This window comes from Cervus elaphus, chromosome 11, assembly GCF_910594005.1.
Source record: "Cervus elaphus chromosome 11, mCerEla1.1, whole genome shotgun sequence".
NCBI classification, from domain to species: Eukaryota; Metazoa; Chordata; class Mammalia; order Artiodactyla; family Cervidae; genus Cervus; species Cervus elaphus.
In genome coordinates this window covers 10,339,137-10,360,683 of record NC_057825.1, presented here as the reverse complement: position 1 = coordinate 10,360,683, position 21,547 = coordinate 10,339,137, and the positions used below count along the sequence as shown (strand labels likewise).

The following is a 21,547-nucleotide window of genomic DNA, read 5'->3' as shown; positions in this document are numbered from 1 at the left end:
CTTTTCTTCAGTGGGCTGAAACAGTTTATAGGTAGTAAAATAAATGATTTGTATCTTTGTAACATTAGTCAAATCTTAAAAAGAACAATTTTTCTTATACAAAATTTTAAGATATGCTGAGAGGATTAAAAAGTAAATTCCTTGGTCACTCAAATACCCCACAATCTTAATTAATTATTAGCAGCTAAGTGCTAGCTTAAGAAATTCCAAGAACAAAAACAAAAGCATCACCTTAAATTATGCATTTGTGATTATACTACCATTGGCTGCTCAACCTTCAAATGTCAGTTAACTGGATCTTTTAAAGAAATACTGTCCAGCACACAATACTGTCCAGCACGTAGAGACTATAATGGAAAAGAAAGCCACAACTTAGGCCACCTCTTCAAATTAGGCTCCTCTTGCTCATCTTCAACTTGCTATCTTGGCCCAATGCTAATAAAAATCAATAAAATAAAGTTTTCTTTCAACTGCTTTCAAGGTAGGAAATGGTATATCCCTGCCTTAGCATTGTGGCAGTGAAACACTGAAACTAATCTTGCTAAAATTAAACTATGTTGGCAAAAACATTCTGACAACGTCACTCTATCGAACCAAATTCCACAGAAGCAAAATACATTCAACTGCAATTAATAAATTTGAAGGGTACAGCCAAAGTATTATAATCATAAAGCTCTCAATTTAGCAGCATTCTCCTACTAAATCCATTCAGCCTGTCGTAAAAGATATCTCAATAACTTGCAAGGAAGTCAGTTTTAACTAGAGAACTGTGAATCAATGGTTCGAAATTATATTCAAACCTTCACTCGAATCCTATTTTGCTAAAAGTTCCTTTAATACTGGGAAATGCTCTTAACTATTTTCATCACAAGAGCAAATTATTCTTTGTATTGACAGGTGTCACAGAACACTGAATTCTGAACCAAAACCTTAACATGCTTTGTAGTGTAAACTGTATCCTGTTCTACCAGCAGCACTCCTTCACATCCACTTTAGATACGGACTATGAAAATAAACATGCAAATATTGTCAGGGTTCTACTATATATCCTGCATTACTTTTCCTGGGAGTTAGCAGGTTACTGCCACTGATTAGGAGATTATATTTTCTGATTATCTAAATAAAAAAATTATCTCATAGAATACCATCATATTAAAACAACTACATTATGTAGTCTAAATAGTTGATCTACGTAAAGGACTTCATCCCATACTCCTCGAAATGCTCCCCAAAAACATAAGCTGGAAAAGGGGAATGAATTTGTAAAAGCTAACGACTAAATATACATATGCTAAAACTGAGTATTTTCAGGCCATGAATACCAAAGGGTAGAGAGATCAACTAAATAATGTATCAAAAACAAGGGCACCAAAAAAAAAAAAACAAGGGCACCTTTTCTCATCTTACCTCCCAAGCAGGAATTCCAACTAAAAGCGGCCTTAACAAACAGTCGGCTGTCTCCCTCCAATCCGCCACCCAATAGGATTCCTCCAAGGGCAAGAACTGTCCCAGGCAGCGGCACTCCTTGTCTGGCCAGCTCTCTGTATTAAAGGTTCTTTATCACGTAACCTGAACCCTGCCTACTGGTAATAGTGTTGCTCTGGTAAAGATCCTCCAGACAGTCCACTTCCCTGTCTACATGGTGACTTTTTAGAACAGAATCTCCAACATCCTCTCAGTCAACTTTCTCACTTACTCCTCCTGTCTGCTTCCTTCTAAGAGCGTCATTCCAGAGACTCTCACCATCCAGTCGCAGAGATGGAGAGATGCCTTAGACTGTTAGTGTAATACATTCATGTTCCTATCAATACAGAGTAACTTTTCCCATTAAACCTATTCCAACATTATGAATTATTCTATAAGACTGTTTACTGATTTAAAGCTCAGAAGACAGGACCAAAAGGCAACGTTTACCTGTATTTGAGCGTCTTCTAATACCAAAGTCCCAACTTGAGGTAATATCGACCGACTGGGCGTACACATAGCCCTGAGTCTCACCATTGCTTCCCTGAATTTCTGACCCACTGTCTCCAGGCATTGAAGGAGGATGAATCTTCTCTAGGTCAACATCATGATCAATGAGAACCATCTCACACATTCCTGTGTCATCACTGGTCACATGTGACTGTCGAATATGAGCTAGAATGATAGTTGGATTGTCCAAGAAGGCCATCCTTCCTGTGGGCCAATTTCCTTAAAAGGCTATTTTCTCCTCTTCATATTGTTTCACGGGCTCAACTACCTAGAAACATGATGTACACAGCAACATTTAAGAATAAGGCAGAGAATGACTGAATCATTTTTCAAACAAATTCAATGTGGTAAAAACGCTACCTCGAAAATCAACATTTATTCCTGTAGCTAGGAGCTTAAAAGGATTAAGTCTAAGCTGAAAGGAAATCCTTATAAGCACTGGGGGCTACTGCTCTAGTCAATGAGATCTCCACCGTATCAGAGAGGATGGCTTGCTCTTTTACAAAACAAATAACAGTAACTCCTTAGTCAGCCTACTCAAAGCACATAACTACTGTTAAAACGATAAATTTTCCTTTCTTCCTCCCTTCATTCCTATGTAGTCTTCTCACTACTTTATAAGGTCATGGGGGAACAAGCTGTATTTTCCTCAAATGATGTGCTGAAGTATGAAACTGTATTTCTTCAGTTTATATTCCCCTCTCCTGTCATAGTTGTGAAATGTCTAAAAGGGCACAGACAACGTTTTCTGAGTTACCAGGAATTTTACAAAAATGTACCATCAAAGTAATTTTGTTCAATACATACATTTTCCTTCCTTCTGATTCAAGATAGTATTGTGCTTTTAAAATAAAACTTATTAATCAAACTTGTCTGCTACCAGATTAATTTCTTATTTTAGAAACCTAATTATAAGAACTGCTTCCTGAATCCTGTTAAAACTGAAATGATGTTTATTCTGGGAACAAAATGGTACCTCCTCAGTTAAATGGGAATACTCAACAAGGAAGATATTACAGAATAGCAGTTAGGAACCTAAGGGCTTACAGGCACAACTGGGTTCAGATCCTGGTCCTATCACTTGCTAGCCACGTGAGCTTGGTCAAAGTAACTTTAACTTCACTGAGCCTGTTTTCTTTCATTTACAAAATGGAGATGATGCGGGGATGAAAGGATATACAGAAGATTATGCAGGTAAAATACTTATAAGAATAACTGGTACATAATTAAAAATTAGCTGCTGTTAATAATGATGATGGTAAAAATATCATTACCAATTTCAATGTTCAATTTTTGTTTAAAGTAATCCTAAAATATGTCAACAATTTATCCTTTTCTCGTAAGTACACAGCAGGTAAAATAAGTGTGTTTCCTTTGTAACAGGACTCTGCAGGTTATCTGAGTCATCTTTCTGCTCCTCTAAATCAGTTAGGAAGTGCAAGGAATGTGAAAGCCAGGCTGAATACGTTCCTAGGAACAGTCCTGGCAGATATTTTTCTTAGAAGGACCTAGAATACCATGGTTTTGTCATTGTTTCTTCTGGAAACAGAACATGGGAAATCTAGTTAATATTATTTCAGCTAACTGAAATTTTAACATTTTCTATCTGGCAACATATCATTCTATTAATATCATTTGGTGGATCTTAAAGATACTGAGAGGAAGTTTAACTAAGGAGCATCTCTAATCAAGTGAATTACATTCATCTTCATTTTTTCCCTTAAATGTGCACTAAGTACATATTTTACACAGAAGCTAATGGGAAATGCAAAGATAAGGTAAGGCTGAGTCAAAGAGTTCATACCCTAATATAGACCTAGTATATCTCCTAATATCATGGGATTCTTCTAAGTGTCAAATTTCTGAGACATTTAGTCTTAGAAACATTAATGTCAGCCCACAACTTTAAGTGTAATAATCAGAAAAAAATTACAGAAGTAAAGGGGAGCATTTAACTTTCACTTGTAAAAATAAGGACTTCTTATGTAACAACAAAGAGATGTATATAACCATAGAATCAGTTATGACAGTATTTGTTTTGTAACAGAACCACAGAATCACAGATCAAGAGCGCTTCATCATTATAGCAATCACGATAAGCATCTTCTCCATGAAAGTAAGGCAACAAGGCACCAGCACGGGAGCAGCTGCTTTTAACTTCATACTGAAGTTCGCCCCTGTAAAAACAAAGGGCTTCAGTGAGAAGCCACACACTTAAAGGGTATTCTGACACCAAAAGGGCTTCCCAGGTGGCTCGGTGGTGAAGAATCCTCCTGCCGATGCACAGGTCACAGGAAACGTAGATTCGATCCCTGGGTTGAGAAGATCCCCCAGAGTAGGAAATGGCAACCTATTCCAGTATTCTTGCCTAGAGCCTGGAGGCCCACAGTCCATGGGGTCGCAGAGAGCCAGACAAGACTGAGCATGCACGCATGTGCTGGCACCAAGAAGCCCAAGCACAAAGCAGCAAAAGTACACTTTTGGCAAAAGTATATTCAATAGGACCTTTTTCAGGAAGACGAATCTGTTCCATCACCTCTTCTGGAGAAGAGTTATGGGCAAACACTTCTGAAGGCACATACCAACTCCCTAACTATCCTAACAGAACAGAGGCCCCCAAAACACCCTAACATGAGCAGATATCTTCTCTATTAGTATACACTATGACTTCCTACAATTAGGAATCTATATGTATCATTCAACAAATATTTATTCAGTGCCAGTTCTGACAGGGAACTCTGACAGGACTATCCCAAAAAGCATGGTTTCCACCACCTGTGACATGTACTTGAGGATTTAGACTGAAAGTTCCACAAGGTCAGGGGCCATAATACCATATCCTTTCTGGCAACAAAGCAGTTTATACATGGCAGGAATTCAATAAATGTTGCTGTCTGACTTTCAAGGACTACATAATTTTGTTTCAGAGATAAATTATATATGAGCATGTCATGTGTATGATTATAAAGAAAGAACTGTTTTTTAAAAAAGTTAATACAGGCACGAGAACTTCTCTACAATGTACCTTCAAAACTGTAACCTTGGGACACTATCAAATTATTCCCAAAATACTTTTCAAAACCAAAAGAATATGTTTTAAATCATCTGAAGATTGGCAAATTATCATTTGAAGGTCGATTTGAATTCTAAGACAAAGGTATTCCAGAAAAGCAAGTTCTTTTCTTGGATCAGTTGTGCAAAGATCAAAGATCTTTACAACCAAATGTTGGGACTTCCTGGTGGTACAAATGGACAGGAATCGCCTGTCAATGCAGGGGACACAGGTTCAATCCCTGGTCTGGGAAGATGTCACACACTGTGGGGCAACTAAGCCTGTGTGCTAGAGCCCACAAGTGATGACTACTGAAGCTTTAGGGCCCGTGAGCACAATTACTAAAGCCCACGCACCCTAGAACCCCTCGGCGGCAACTACTGAACCCATGTGCTGCAACAGCTGCTACTGAAGCCCGTGTGCCTAGAGCCCATGCTCCACAACAAGAGAACGCACTGCCAAAGAAGCTCATGCACTGCAATGAAGAGCAGCCCCGGATTCACTGCAACTAAAGAAGCAACGAAGACCCAGCACAGTCAAAAATAAAAAGTAAATTAATTTTTTAAAAATGTTGGCAGGAGTTCAGAGAAATGGGCACTTTCAGGTACTATCAGAAGGAATGAAAATTGAGGCTTTTTAAAGGGTAGTTTGGTAGTTTACTATCAAAGTGTAAAACAGGAGTACCCTTTGGACAACACCACTTCTAGGATTTGCTCTAAGGAAACAACTGCAAAAATATTTATCTCAGGACTGTAACACTAAAAGTCTGAAAGTAATCTAAACATCCTTTAACAGTGCATATGCCATGACACATACATATGACAGAATACTACACAGTAATTTAAAACACATAGTAGAGAATGGATGAACAAAATGTGGTACACACATACAATGGACAGTTATTCAGTCTTAAATATTCTAAGACATGTTAAAACACAGAGGAATTCTGAGGACATTATGCTACATGAAATAACCCAATCACGAAAGAACTAAGAATCAAAACAAAAAATCAGAACCAAGAATCAAATCCAAGAGCTTTGGATTTAAACCACCCTGTAGCCTCTCAAAACAAAGAGGAACAAAAACTACAACAGCTACAATAAACGTGATTTTTTAAAAACCTGTTGCTGAGTTCAGGGCCTGAAAGAAATTTCTCTCATGGGTCCTCATGAAAGATGTGAGACGGTAAATGTGTTATGCAGTAGACTAGACCCTTAGCCTTCCGTCCTGTAATGCAACCATGATTTGTATGGAGCACACGAAATGACTGTTCGAAACTAAAAATCATAACATTTTACACATGAAATGAACTCGAGAGATCATCTACTTGTTGATCTGAAACCACAGAGGAGGGTTCTACTTTAAATCCCCAGTTAGGTGTGAGTATCTTTTAGAAAATGCCCAGAAATTCAAGCAACTTCAGCTACAAAGTCTACATGTAAAATATTCTCTGTCTCCTTAAATAGCCCCACCAGAAGCAAATGAGTCCCCCTTACACTTCTTCACTGCCTAAGGACCTGAGATAGCAATGTGCCTTAAGATGCTCACGCCCAGCCAACGGCTGAAGGGAAATTCCTGTTCCTGAACTTTCAAAACACCGCACATTCACTTCCCTCTGCCAGACAGACTTCACAACCCCCTCACCTGCAATCTGTGAAAACTTGTCTGAATGAGCAACAGCCTGGGGCTTCTCGAAGGTCTGCAAACTCCCAATCAAAAATTACTGCTGCCCCATCAATGTGTCATATAAATGTTGGCATGTTAATTGTGTATTTATAAGATTGTTAATGGTTAGTTAATTTACCTCCCACACTATTATTGTACTTGAAATGATTTAACGTCTGCTGAGGGAGTTAACAACATGTAACAGCAGATGCGAGATTTTTTCTTTACCGTTCCACACTGTACCCCGACTTCATGCTATTAGCATTAGGCAAGCTGAACCTAATCCCTACACAAGATTCCTTAGGAACAGTATAGAGGCACTCACATATATTTTCCATAACCAGAAATGATAAGTTAGAAAAACAAAGGCTTTTTATTAAGTACAAAGTTTTCAATTTATAAAAACTGACAGACCCTGTTTTTTACTAAGATTTCAAAATTCTTTCATCTAGTTAAAGTTCAGAATTCGTAAGTCCTGAAATTAGAAAATAAATGAAATGACCATTAAAACAAATGTACTTTATTGATTTTAAATCTTTTTCCAACTCTCTCCAATGTAAATCTAAATTAAATCTTCACTTACTTTTTTTAGAAGAACAAAATTGAGCCTTTTCCCCCCTCAGGAGATTAAAATCTTCTCCATGTGAATATGCCTAATTTAATTAAACAGTAAACAGTGAGACCTGACAACTGGAGAGTTTAACTTTTCCCCTTCACATTTTTATATCTACACTTTGACTAAAAGTACTTACTAAATTACAACAACAGAAAAGAGATGCTTGTATCTTCTTCTGAATAATATGGTATTCACTCACTAAACATCACTGGGAACTAGGCACTGGGACTCATACGAAAAATTATATGAACACTGACCTGCACCCTCCAGAGGCTTACAAGCTTTAGCAGATGAGCCATGCTGTGTGCATACATAACAGTAACATAAGGCAATATGCTAACCAGCAAATAAGACACTAAGACAGTATGTTTTCCAAGAGACAAGAAAGTTACAGAAGGCTTCAGGAAGGAAGAAGGTGGGAGTAAGGCTTTTATTAGGCAAAAACATAAGGAGAACAGTAATAGGTGACAATTACTGAGCTCCCTACTCTCACTTGTACTTTTCATGCAATCACATAGTTCATCCTTACCACCACCCCAGGAGGTAAGTATTAATATTATCCTCATTTTATAGATTATAAAAAAAAATAAAGGTTTAAAGGCATTAAGTAACTTGCCCAAAGTCCATGGTAGATTTTTGAGTCTTTTCAGCTCCTTCTGTCAATGGGCTTACTTGTCATTTGCTTTGACCAACAGAATGTAGTCAAAGTAATGTGGGATTTCTGAATCTCGGTCTTAGGAGACTCTGTAGTTTCTGCTGCAGTCTTCTTTGGACCATGTGAATCACAAGACGAGGTTCAGGATAAAAGACAAATGCAGAGAGGCTCAGCTGTCAGTCATCCCAGCTACTCTGATGCCACCCCCACCATAAAAGCCTGAGGTCACGTGGGAACAGTGAGACCCTCACCAACCTACCAGGACACCAGGTCTCCTCTCCTATCAAGTATCTCCTGTGGACGAAGGGACCCTGACCCTGGATTTTTCTTTCCTTGTACCACTAACATCCACCTGAAATGACTCTGAACCTTACCATCTGCCAAGATCCAGGTAAAAGGAGCCTGGTACAGTACTGTGCCTCTCAAACTTGTCCACGGACACACCTGAAGGGCAGAGGAGAGTAATCATAAATCAAGGTAAGAGAGAACCTAGAGGGAGCCACCTAAAGCAACATGCTGTAAGAAATTTATTTTTAGAGTTCATTCATATTTTGCATTCTAGCCTATAATATACTGCACCTGTATGTCTTCAGAGAAAAAAATATTTTACCTTTGAATATAACCACTAAAACAGATAGTCCTGGAAGACGTGCCATGCTTACTTTATAGCTTCTAGGACCAACTGGCACATATTGAGGTTCTCAACACCTCATTTTGAACAGACTCTGGTGTCAGAAATATCTGACTGTCTGAAGATAAAATGGTCCTTTATCAACGGGTAATTCAAGATCTAAATTTTGCTCAAAATGTTTCCTATGACAAGTATGAAGAACAACCGTAATTAATAATAACACTAACCTATACATGAAGTTCTAAGCACAGATTAGACAAAAATTTCTATTATAATAAAGTTATTATAAAACAATCAGTATCTTCAAAGTGTTTTTGAAATCTATTTATTAGTTATTTGAAATTATTGTTATTAGCAATAGCTGTGAAACTTCAGACAACCTACCCACACACCACCTCCAAAACTCCAAAGCTGCCAACGTTTCTGGCTGTTACAAGAAATCTGCTAGTTTGGGGCAATGTAGCCATAAATTATTTCTCCAGTGAGTGTTGTCTCTCTGAGATAAGAGATTAGATTGACACTTGTGATAATAAACAACAATTTTAGGTTTTAAGATTCCAGATTTAAGGAAAAAAAAAAGATTCCAGGTAAAAATTATTTATAATTTTACCAAAAGAAATGAATAATGCCAAAGAAACTAGACTGCTTCTCAATATGAAATTACCAATATAAGAGTTGAAACCATAAGTAACACTCAACCACTACCAAATATTCATTCATTGATATCATTCATTCAACAAGAATTTATTAAGCACTTACTATATGCCAGGTATCAGAAATACAATGCTGAGCAAAAAAATTTGAAAAGACTTGACCACTGCTTTCATGGAGCTGAAAGTGCATATGGCAGTCAAAATTTTAAGATGGCTCCAGAAATTCTTCTCTTGATATCCAGGCCTTTGTGTTATTCCCTCCCCTTGAGTCTGGGTGGAACCTGACTTGCTTCCAGCCAACAAAGTATCACATAGGTGATGGAAGAGTCATTCCCTTGACTACTTTCTGTTAGCTAAGGCTTCACACTAAGCAATTGAGGAGAGAGATTTGAATTTGGAGATTTCCCTGCCAGCACTGAAAAAGCAAACAGCCATGTTATGGAAATAGGCAACGCAAGAATCTGAGAGCAGCCTCTAGGAGCTGAGAGTGGTCCCAGCCAAGGGTAACAAGGAAATGGGGACCTTACGCTGGAATTCACTAACACGTTAATTTCATCCCTTTGAGACTCTCAGCAGAAACCCCAGCTGAGGGAATTCCCTGGTGGTCCACAGGTTAGGACTCCATGATTCTACTGCTTGGGGACCCAGGTTCAATCCCTTGTCAGACAACTGAAATCCCACAGCTGCCTGGTACGGCCAAAAAAAAAAAGAACAGAGAAAAAGGAAAAGGAAAAATGAGGAAACCCAACTGAAGCCATGACTCCTGCCACACTGAGAGACAATAAATTTGTGTTGTTTTAAGCTGCTAAGTTTGTGGTAATTTGTTATGCAACAATAGAAATGAAAATATTAATATATAGGGCAGGAAAACATCCTAAACCCCTTTACCTTCACACACAACATTTAAGGCTCTTTGCAATCCAGTTTCATTCATCTGCCCTTTCTTCCCAGCATGCAACTTCCAGGACTATTCTGAACACAGTCCTGCCTTTGGTAACAATACTTCCTTTGTGTGAGATGTGCCCTTATCTTCCAATACAAACTTTCTTCTAAGTCCAACTCAAATATTTCATCTTCTATGAACCCTTTTCCAACCTCCAGGGTCCAAACTGTTTTGAAAACACTTTATTTCTACCTTCAATACAGTTAGCTATGTGAATATCATGTTTAAGGAAGTCTCTGATTCAATTCTAGATTCAGGAATGTGGTTACTCTATTAAGGTATAAATCTCTCTCCCTCAATCACTTGTGGTTACTGAAGATAGAAATCCCTGGACTCTCACCAACAGTAATGCAGTGGTTCTAATGTGGTGGTTCTCAACTGGAAGGCAATTTTGCTCCTCAGAGCAAAAATCTAGGGACATTTCTGGTTGTCATACTGGGGGTGTGTGTTATCAGCATCTAGTAGGTAGATGCCAACTATGCTGCTAAACATCACACAATGCCCAGGACAGTACCCGCAACAAAGTATTATACCTCCCAAAATGTCAATATTAAATAATGCTGAGGTTGAGAAGGCTTATAGTGACATGTTGTTTGAAGCCACTAAATCTGCAGTAATCCCCAACCCTCTCAGAATGGTTTCAGTAATACCAAGACTAATACATATATATATATATATATATATATATATATATATATCTTTGCTACTAAAATCTATGCTCAAACCTTTGAAGGTACAGAATGAAGTACAACTCCTAGTTTCTGGTTTCTGAAATTTTATCCTACCCCAAGGAGGACCAAAGCTCAAATTACTACAAGAAAGATAAGCTGCATTCCTCCAAACTTGTAACTTGATCTGAAGACTGCCTATACTTCTTCACCTGCCCTCCTCCTACTCATTCTTCTAAATCCAGCTCAATGGTCAGTTCTCCAGGGAGACCTCCCTTAAAGAAGCCCACAGACCAGGCTAGCTGCTCCCACACGGTCCCACCGCACTACGTGTCATCACTACTTCTACCAAATAATTAACCCAGTACACTGCCTGTTAGTTGTATGTGCGGTTTGTTGAATTTATTCCTTCAACAAGTATTTACTGAATGCCTCCTGAGTGTCAGGCAAGTTCTAGATACAGAGTACAGCAGAAACCAAAGCAGACAAAGTCCTGCCCTCATGGAGTTCACATTCTAATGAAGGTGACAAACAAAACAGAATTAAATGACATAATAAGTGAGAAATGCTACAGAGAAAAGATGCTCAGAGAAGAGAGCCAGGGCCTGCTAGGTGGATGGAGCCACGGTTGCAACCATATATAAAGTAGTCAAGGAATGCTTCACAGAGAAGGTGACATTTGAGTTAACCCCTGAAGGAGATAAGAGAACAAGCCACATGGATTTCCGAGGGAAGCGTGCTGCCAAGCAGGGTGAGTATGTCTGGCATTGTTTAAGAAGTATCAACGCGTCCAGCAAGGGAGCAAGTAGGAGAAGGTAAAGTCTGAAGAGAGGGGCAAACTGAGTAGAGCCTTGCAGGCAATTCTCCGAACTCTGCTCTCAATCCAGTTAAAATGGAGAATCACCAGAGGACTGTGAGCAGTGATATGATCTAGCTCACAGTCCAAAAGTATCTCTCTGGCTGCGATGTTAAGGAATGATGAATGAATGAATGAATGAGTGAAAAAATGAACTAATCACATTTAAAAAAAATAATAATACTCTGCTGGGGCTTCCCTTGTGGTCCAGTGGTTAAGAATCCACCTTGCAATGCAAGGGACACTGGTTCGATCCCCAGCCCAAGGAAATCCCACATGCCGTGGAGCAGCTAAGCCCATGTGCCACAACTACTCAGCTTGTGCTCCAACTACTAGAGCCCTCGTGCCTACAGCCTGCGCTCTGCAACAAGAGAAGCCACACAATGAAAAGCCCGGCACCCTGCAGTGTAGAGGAGCCTCTGCTTATGACTGGAGAAAGCCTGGGTGCAGCCACAGAGACCCACCACGGCCAATAAATTAAAAAAGAACAATCATAACCTGTCTACATGTTGGTTTTCTCTTCTAAACTCTCAGCTCCTCATGCACACCGACTGTCTTATTCATCACTGCACTGCCAGTTTCTAGTAGAAAGTGGCTGGCACCCAGTAAGGGCTCAGTGTGGAATAAACAAACAAATCTTTCTTGTTCCCAAAGGGTTGTGCCACGATTTAAAAAAAAAAAAGAAAAGAAAAGGCCCCTTATCCATGATGCTGGTTCAGTAGATAGGTCTCCTGCTACAGTCTAGGATTTATTTTCCTTTTATTGTCTCCTCAATATTTGCAGTTTGCTTAACCAAGTAGAATTCAATCGTTATGTTTCCACTTACCTGGCTCTCAGGTTAACCACATCATCAATTGAGGGAAGCAACATAGTTTATTGTAAGCATTACTCAGGAAACCTGAATTCCAATCCCCTAATTACCAGGGACCTAATTACATGGCCTTGGACAAGTTATTTCTTTAAAACTCTTTAAGCCAGTTTCACACATTAGTCTATTTTTTGCATCTGTTCAGTGGGGAGGCTGAACTGTAAAAATGGCCTTTTCAGCTCTCAAATTCTATTCCAGTTACAAATGAAGTAGAGCAGGAGGGTGTAACTGGGAGTTTACCTAAAGTTCAAGGAAAAAGTTTTGTATGTTTTTGCTTTCTACTGTTTTCCCTCAAAGGTCAGAAGGTCAGAAAAATTTCACTGCATATTTTCCTTATATCACTGTGCCATGGTTCAGACTCTAAGAATAGAGTTACAAGGAATTCCTTTTTTGACAAAGATTTTAATAGCATCAACATTTTGGCAGCAAACCCTCTCAAAGGTAAACCAAACTGACTAATTTGAGTAAGCAGGATCTTTTTTTTTTTTTTAAATGCTACTATGTAGCTCACGTTAGTAACCACATCTGGAATCCCAGGTTACTCTCTGCCCAAGGCCTAGTTATGGATCGACTTCAGGTGAGTTAGGCAGCTCTGCCTCTCTTCCCTCACCAGTGAAATGTCCATACTCTCTGCTCTATTAATCCACCTCATAGGGATACTTACAAGTACTTACTCTATTCAAATCCAAAATCAAAATTACTGGCTTTTCCTGTTTCAGTTACATTTGTCTGGAGGAAAAATAAGCTGTCGGCTATTAAATTCATTTACTCAACTCCTAATAAACGAGGGACACCATAAAATAAACTAGCAGATAATCCCCAAACTATTTTTCTGTGACTGTGAAGGGTGCTTTGTACTTTCATCTGAATGGTAAGCTTCAATAAACGGTAACGGTTATTACTGTAGGAGACTGAACCAGTCCATCCTAAAGGAAATGAACCCTGAACATTCCCTGGAAGGACCGATGCTGAAGCTGAAGCTCCCATAGTTCGGCCACCTGATGCAAAGAGCTGACTCACTAGAAAAGACCCTGATGCTGGGAAAGACTGAAGGCAGGAGGAGAAGGAAACGACAGAGGATGAGATGGTTGGATGGCATCACCGACTCAATGGACACGAGTTTGAGCAAGTTCCGGGAGCTGGTGAAGGACAAGGAGGCCTGATATGCTGCAGTCCATGCAGTTGCAAAAGTGCTGCCGTCCATGGGGTTGCAAAGAGACTGAACAATGACAATTACTGCTATTAATAAAACTGTACTAATTTAGCCAGGTATTTTTTATATCCTTCTACACACTACCTTTAAAAAAAAACAACAAAAAACCCAGCACCCTCAGAAGGGCCCTCATGAGGACAGAGCAGCAGGACTGGCCGCACTCTGCCTGTGCCACTGCAGCTCAGGTGCGAGCGCCTCACAAACACGACTTGAGTGAAGTGATCCCCTGGGCTCGGGAAGGCTGCTTATTCAGCAAGCGCGTATGTCACTGACAAAGCTATCAGAGGCGGACTCCATTACTGTTTGTTTTAAACATCAGTAAACTGAGGCACAGACTTGCCCCAGGTCCCGTGACTAGTGAGAGGAGCGTCAAGATAAAACGAAGGTCGCCTGGCTTCACAATCCTTGCTCCGAATAGCTACTGTATGCTGCCCTGAATTTCCAGTTTAAGTCCATTTCATCACACTCCTAATCCTCTTCTCTCACTCATCTATATATGGGTCAAACTTACCTGTTCACTCAAGAAATTCAGCAAGAATGAATACCTACTACATGCTGAGAAATTAGGAGCATAAAGTAATAAGACATAGTCCCTATCCCCCAGAGGCTTATAGTCAAGCAAGGGAGAAAAGTATGTAAATGGTCACAATAAAGGATGAGAGTAATGCTAGAGAATTCTATATAACAAAGTATCATGGAAACACAAAGGAACAATATCTAAATTAAACTGGATACTCAAAATAGGCTTCATAGAAATGACTAAGATCAAGATAACAGAAGTGATGACTTCCAACTTAGTTACCTCAAGAATAGGTGTGAGAGGGAGCTGGCAATTAAACAGTCTATCATGCTGGCTTCTTGATCAAAACTGTTTAAAATAAAATATGCTCCGGATCTGCCCTATGAACTGCAGATGAACATCAGGCCATGCACGGCATCATCGACTCGGTGGACATGAGTTTGAGCAAACTCCGGGAGATAGTGAAGGACAGGAAGCCTGGTGTGCTGCAGTCCATGGGGTCACAGAGACTCAACACCACTTGGTCACTGAACAACAACGCGTAGGCCACAGCAGAAGCAGGGAGAGGAACTAAGCTCTGGAGTCGGGGGAATGGAGGGAATGCACAAAGCTCAGAAAAGGTACACGTAAGAGACTAACAGCATCAGACTAGACTGCTGGGTTCAAATGTGATCTCCACCACTGTGGGACCTAGGGAAATTAACACTGTCTGTGCCTCCACTTCCTCACCTACAAACGGGAACAATTGTGGTGCCTATCTCACAGGATTGTTGTGAGGACTAAAAGAAAGATTGAGGCAGGTGGAGAAGGGGACGACAGACGATGAGATGGTTGGATGGCATCACCGACTCAATGGACATGGGTCTGGGTGAATTCCAGAAGGTGGTGATGGACAGGGAGGTCTGGTGTACTGCGGTTCATGGGGTCGCAAAGAGTCAGACACGACTGAGCGACTGAACTGAACTGAACCGAATGTGTGTATGTATAGCAGCACCTGGCCCATGGGAAGCACTATACAAATGTTTACTATTATCATTGCTATTATTCCCTGGTCTAAACTGAATCCTCAAAGATGAGAAGTTGAATGGCTGGAAGAAAGGTCAAAGAGACAAGGCACTAAAATAACAAACAGAAGAACTTGTAGTTAGCAATGAGAAGTACATGGAGTTCAAACTTGCTGATTAGATGAGCATTTCAGAGAGACTGCTCTGGCAGCTGCATAGAAGATTAACCTGATGGACGAGACACAGATTAGTTATGAAGCTGTGACTAAAGCTGAGGGAAGAGAGATGAAATCCAAAGTAAGGCAGTGAAAAATGGGCCTATGGATTTAAGAAGTAGTTAAAAGTATATATTTAGGAGATAAAATTGGTAGAACTTGATGACTGAGAGGATATGCAGGGTTAAGGAGAAGGGAAAGCTTACGGCTTGCATGATAGCACCAACAAATGAAACTGTGAACTCAAAAGTAGAAAGAGCTTAACAGGGAGAGGGGAAACGAGGAACTAAGTTTCAGACACAATTAGCTTGAGATGTCTAGGGACCACCCAGAGATCCATCAGGATGCAAACCTGAGAGCCCAGGAGAAAAGTCTGAGCAAGTCTGGGACAACATATAAGTGACACACAAAGGATAGACAAACCTGAAGCCTAGGAGGAAGATTTGAGCAAATTTGGCAGACACGCTTCCCTGGTGGCTCAGATGGTAAAGAATCTGCCTGCAGTGCAGGAAACCGGAGTTCAATCCCTGGGTTGGGAAGATCCCCTGGAGGAGGGAAGGGCTACCCACTTCAATATACTTGCCTGGAGAATCCCATGAACAGAGGAGCCTGGCAGACTCCAGTCCGTGGGGTCGCACAGAGTCGGACACAACTGAGTGACTGACATTTTTTTTCAACATATAGATGGCAGATGAAGCCCCAGACGTGAGCTTACCCGGGGAAAACATGCAAGGAGAAAACGAGCAGTAACCTAGGATAAAGCCCAACAACAGCAAGACAGTCCTCTGACGGTACATGCTCGTTCGGCATCTGCAGATTCAACCAACTGTAAGTTCAATTTGGTTGGTTGGTTGAATCCATAGACTCAGAATCCAGGATATGCAAGGCAATTTCACTATGCCATTTCATGTGAGGGTCGTGAGCATCTGTGAATTTTGGTATCCTTGGGAATACCTGGGAACCAGGGACGAGGGAATACCTCAGTCCTGGGAACCAATACCCCACAAATACAAAAGGATGACTGACTGTCTTTAAAGGATGAGCCAAGAAAAGGAAACCCCAGAATTTCCGAAAATCAACTCAACCTTTGCATAGATTCTAAAGTTAGGATCAATACTGTGGAAACTCACAAACGTCTAAGCGGTTACAGTCGCCCCTCAGTATTCTTGGGGGATTGTTTACAGGACCGCTGCAGATACTATAACCTGTGCTTGTTCAAGTCCCATAGTTGGCCCTCCCTCCTCCATATCCGTGGTTCCACATCCACAAATACAACCAACTGCAGATCCAGTCATACTGTATTTACTGGAAAAAAAAAACCACATGTAAGTGGACCAGTGCCGCTCCAACCCACGTTGTTCAAGGGTCAACTGTACTTCCTTCACTGGTTCTTCCCTCTCCCTGCATTTCCTGGTAAGAGTTACAATAAGGATTGTGCAGCCCTTGAGAAGAAAGGACTAGAAGTCCTTATGTGACTTCCTGTCACTAACGCCCAATATAAGGCCTTGTACCCATATGCTTATAGAATGAAAGTGGTTGTCATAAAACGCAAAATGTTCCCATTTAACAAGACACAAGGGCTCATGGAGTGCCCAGGGTTGGTTCCAGCCCAGACCAGAGCAACAAAGAGCCTGAAGAAAGCAGAAGCAGAAAGGCAGCAGGTCTTATACACTACTGGTGGGAATATAAAATGGTGTAGCCACCTTTGAATACAATTCGGCAGTTCCTCAGTTAAACAGACTAAGACTAAGTTAAATATGACCAAGCGATCCACTCCAAGGTAATATACCAACAGAATTGAAAACATACGCTCACACGAAAGCTTGTACAGCAATGTTCAGAGCAGTGTTATTCATGATGGCCCAAAGCGGAAACAACCCAGATCTCCATCACCTGATGAATGGAGAGGCAAAATGCGGTACTGTCATACAATGGCCTATTACTCAGCAATAGCAAGAAACGAAGTACTGATATATGCTACAGTGTGGATGAATGATGAAACTATGCTAAATAAAAGAAGCCAGACACAAAAGGCCACATACTGTGTGATTCCACTTATGTAAAAGGTTCAGAATAGGCAAATCCATAGAGACAGCAAGTAGGTTAATGGCTGCCAGTGGCTGGTGGAGGGAGGAACTAGGAGTGACTGCTAATGGGTGTGGGGCTTCTTTAGGGGTGATAAACCATTCAAGTGTACACTTTTAAAAGAGCAAATTTTATGATACATGAATTACATCTCAATTTTAAAGCGGATGGGATAGAAACACAGAAAGGCTAGAATCCATGCTGTTCTCCAGAATTCCTTCTAGTTCAGATGATTCCATCACGAATACACCAACAAATCAGTAAATTGAACAGTGCTGGCAACAGTAACCTTAAAACAATTTGCACTACAAGTTGATTACATCAAAGAGATATCAAATTCCTCCCCCAAAAGTCAGAGATGCCAAGACTTTTCTCCTGGGAAAAGGAGGAGAACTTCCATATACATCTGTGACCTTGTGAGGAGGTAGCCAATCTACAGTTCTAATTGAGAGAGATTAAAGCCTAGAGCACTTGTAACTTTGCTGAAGCAAACAAACACCTGCACTGAGCAGCTTCTCATACTGAAGCACCAGACGTTGCTTTAATCCACCCCAGAGCTGGACCTAGAAGCCACCTACAGGATGCCTTGGTCAGCAACCTACTGAGCTACTGGTGCTTGCGGGGCGGTGGGGGGTGGGAATTCTCTTCATCTTGAAATGAACAAAGGGAAGGGGACACAACAAGGATGACAAGATAGCATGACAGACGACACAAAGGCTTGGAAAGGTTGTGTGTGCCCCCAATTCTACCATACAGTAGCGGAGAAAACTGGGCAAGTCACAATACCTCTGGACCTCAGTACACATCTCATATTTCACAAAGCTACTGTCACAATGCAAGGCCCAACTGTAACACTCAAATACTAGTATTCTCTCCAATTCACCAAAAAAGATATCTAATGACTCGTCCTGTATATTTTGGGGTCATATTGGGATAATAAGACTCATGCACTTCTTCTCTATTTGATGCTTGTGTGAGAAGTCACTTCAGTCATGTCCAACTCTTTGCAACCCCATGGACTGTAGCCTGCCAGGCTCCTTCTGTCCTTGGAATTTCTCAGGCAAGAATACTGGAGTAGGTGCCACTTCCTTCTCCAGGGGATCTTCCTGACCCAGGGATGGAACCCACATCTCCTGCATTGGGAAGCGAGTTCTCTACCACTGAGCCACCAGGGAAGCCCAACAACTTCCCAAACAAAACTCTTTAACTGAACTTGCTGCCCCTGCTGCCCCATCTTCCATTTATCACCTCTGTTCTTTTTACTCTAGCCATACTCAACTTTTAGCATTCTTCCAGCTTTTGAACAGTTTTTTCTCTCCTTTCACCTGCCTTAAATATCACTTTCTCCTTCACCCTTCAGATCTCAATTTCGACAACAACTGCCTATCCCGGGAAGGTTTGACCTCATTAAGTCCAGAGTCGTACAACTCCCTACTCACCTTCCCTTCATTACTCTAACACAAGTTGTACTTCTCAAACTATGCTGGGCTTCCATTACTGGACTACAATTCCCACCAAGCGCTGGGTCTGTGCCTGTAGTCTTCATTGCTCGATTTCCAGACTTACCAGTTCAGTTCACTTCAGTCACTCAGTCGTGTCCCACTCTTTGCAACCCCATGAAACGCAGCACACCAGGCCTCCCTGTCTATCACCAACTTCCGGAGTCCACCCAAACCCATGTCCATCGAGTTGGTGATGCCATCCAACCATCTCATCCTCTGTCGTCCCCTTCTCCTCTTGCCCTCCATCTTTCCCAGCATCAGGGTCTTTTCAAATGAGTAAGGTCTTCGCATCAGGTGGCCAAAGTACTGGAGTTTCAGCTTCAACATCAGTCCTTCCAATGAACACCCAGGACTGATCTCCTTTAGGATGGACTGGTTAGATCTCCTTGCAGTCCAAGGGACTCTCAGGAGTCTTCTCCAACACCACAGTTCAAAAGCATCAATTCTTCGGCACTCAACTTTCTTTATAGTCCAACTCTCACATCCATACACGACCACTGGAAAAACCATAGCCTTGACTAGATGGACCTTTGTTGACAAAGTACTGTTTCTGCTTTTTAATATGCTGTCTAGGTTGGTCATAACTTTCCTTCCAAGGAGAAAGTGTCTTTTAACTTCATGGGTGCAATCATAATCTGCAGTGATTTTGGAGCCCAGAAAAATAAAGTCAGCCACTGTTTCCACTGTTTCCCCATCTATTTGCCATGAAGTGATGGGACCAGATGCCATGATCTTAGTTTTCTGAATGTTGAGCTTTAAGCCAACTTTTCCACTCTCCTCTTTAGCTTTCGTCAAGAGGCTCTTTAGTTCTTCTTCACTTTCTGCCATAAGGGTGGTGTCATCTTCATATCTGAGGTTATTGATATTTCTCCCAGCCATCTTGATTCCAGCGTGTGCTTCCGCCAGCCCAGAGTTTCTCATGATGTACTCTGCGTATAAGTTAAATAAGTAGGGTGACAATACACAGCCTTGACGTACTCCTTTTCCTATTTGGAACCAGTCTGTTGTTCCATGTCTAGTTCTAACTGTTGCTTCCCAGACTTACGACTAGTGCCTAACATATATTCGGCAAATGCTGACGGAATAAATGAATGACTGCAATTAAGCAAAAAGCTTAACTAACTAAATGGAAGATTTCACATGTATTTTCTTCATATAAAAATATCTTTCAACTTTTTTTAATTTTGAAGAAAATTATAGATATAATCAAATGCAATTTTTCATAATCACTATGGGGGGAAAGGGCTTAAGCACTACGCACTTTCTACAACTTAAACAGCTAATACCAAACACAATCAAAAGGAGGAAAACTACCACCTCAGTGGGAACGGTATTCCTAACAGTTTTCAGTTTTAGGGCTTAAATCTCCTTAACTAGAAAGAGTGATAAAGGTATATGTAATACAAATTATAAACATTACAGTCAAATCATGCAATGGAGTAAAAACAAGTGGATATTTTTTTAACCAGCCCTCTTCTAACCTCCATGCAAAAAGAATGTCCACACACTTAACAGAAACACAGCTTACTCCAAATAGCTGACCAAGTGAAGGTTACTGTGAAATACTCTGAATTCCATAAGCACTCAGGACTGCACAGACTATGGGAAGAGAATGTTCCAAGCAGAGGCTAATGATCAGAAGGTACAAATGAAATAAATCTGCATGGTGACTATCTTAGGCAGTCGGAAGACTGAATATGTTTGTTCTGAAGTCATCAACTTGGAGATGGAATGGCCACCCACTCCACTATTCCTGCCTGGAGAATTCCATGGACAGAGGAGCCTAGCTGACTGCAGTCCACGGGGTGACAAAGAGTCTGACACAACTGAGCCACTAACACTACTACATCAAGTATGCTTCAGCTTCTGAAATACACTAAAAATACTTAACATGTTTTATATCTCAAGTATAAGTGACAGAGATTTGTCATTAAAGATAACTACTTTCCTTTGCCTAGTTTAGGATACATAAATCTCTATCACATTTCACAGTTTTTAATTTTGGACTTCTTACCAACAACTTCAGTTCTTCTCATGTGTTTGTTCCCTATGCTAATGAGAACACAAGTTATACTAACTCAGAATTTTTATTATCATTTTGGGGATGTGACCACCCTTTTAATTCTGTTCATATTTTAACTCAGCAACTTTAATCCAGCAATCAAAGCTTCATTAGCTTGTAAACAAACTGTTTCTCAGGTAAACTGAAATGCCCCACATCAGGATCTTAAGCAAATAAATAAGTACCAAAAAGGCAGAGACTATAAATTAGGGTAGACAAATCTGTATCTAGCCCCATGCCGGTAAAGAGCATTCTATCAATACAGTGAAATGCTAATCTCCTAATTAACAACCTAATTAGGTAATTATGGCTTTGCAGAGGGATGCCGAAATGAAATATGACAACATGGTCACCTCTTTATATGG

The 21,547-nt window shown here is 40.6% G+C and overlaps 1 protein-coding gene across 9 annotated transcripts in view; it reads right to left on the bottom strand.

The window, feature by feature from the left end:
- MAPKAP1 (MAPK associated protein 1) overlaps positions 1 to 21,547 on the bottom strand; it is a 228,102-nt gene that overhangs the window by 196,626 nt on the left and 9,929 nt on the right. For 4 of the 9 annotated variants that reach the window (XM_043916845.1, XM_043916840.1, XM_043916847.1 and 1 more), the window contains one exon: positions 1,915 to 2,242. The exons of 1 other annotated variant lie outside the window; for it this stretch is intronic. In XM_043916845.1, the coding sequence (XP_043772780.1) occupies positions 1,915 to 2,173 (259 nt within the window). In that variant the 5' untranslated portion in view covers positions 2,174 to 2,242. Of the gene's footprint in view, positions 1 to 1,914; positions 2,243 to 7,923; positions 8,074 to 8,336; positions 8,407 to 21,547 lie in introns of all 9 variants that reach the window. 4 more of the 9 variants (XM_043916842.1, XM_043916841.1, XM_043916843.1 and 1 more) reach the window with 2 other exon arrangements.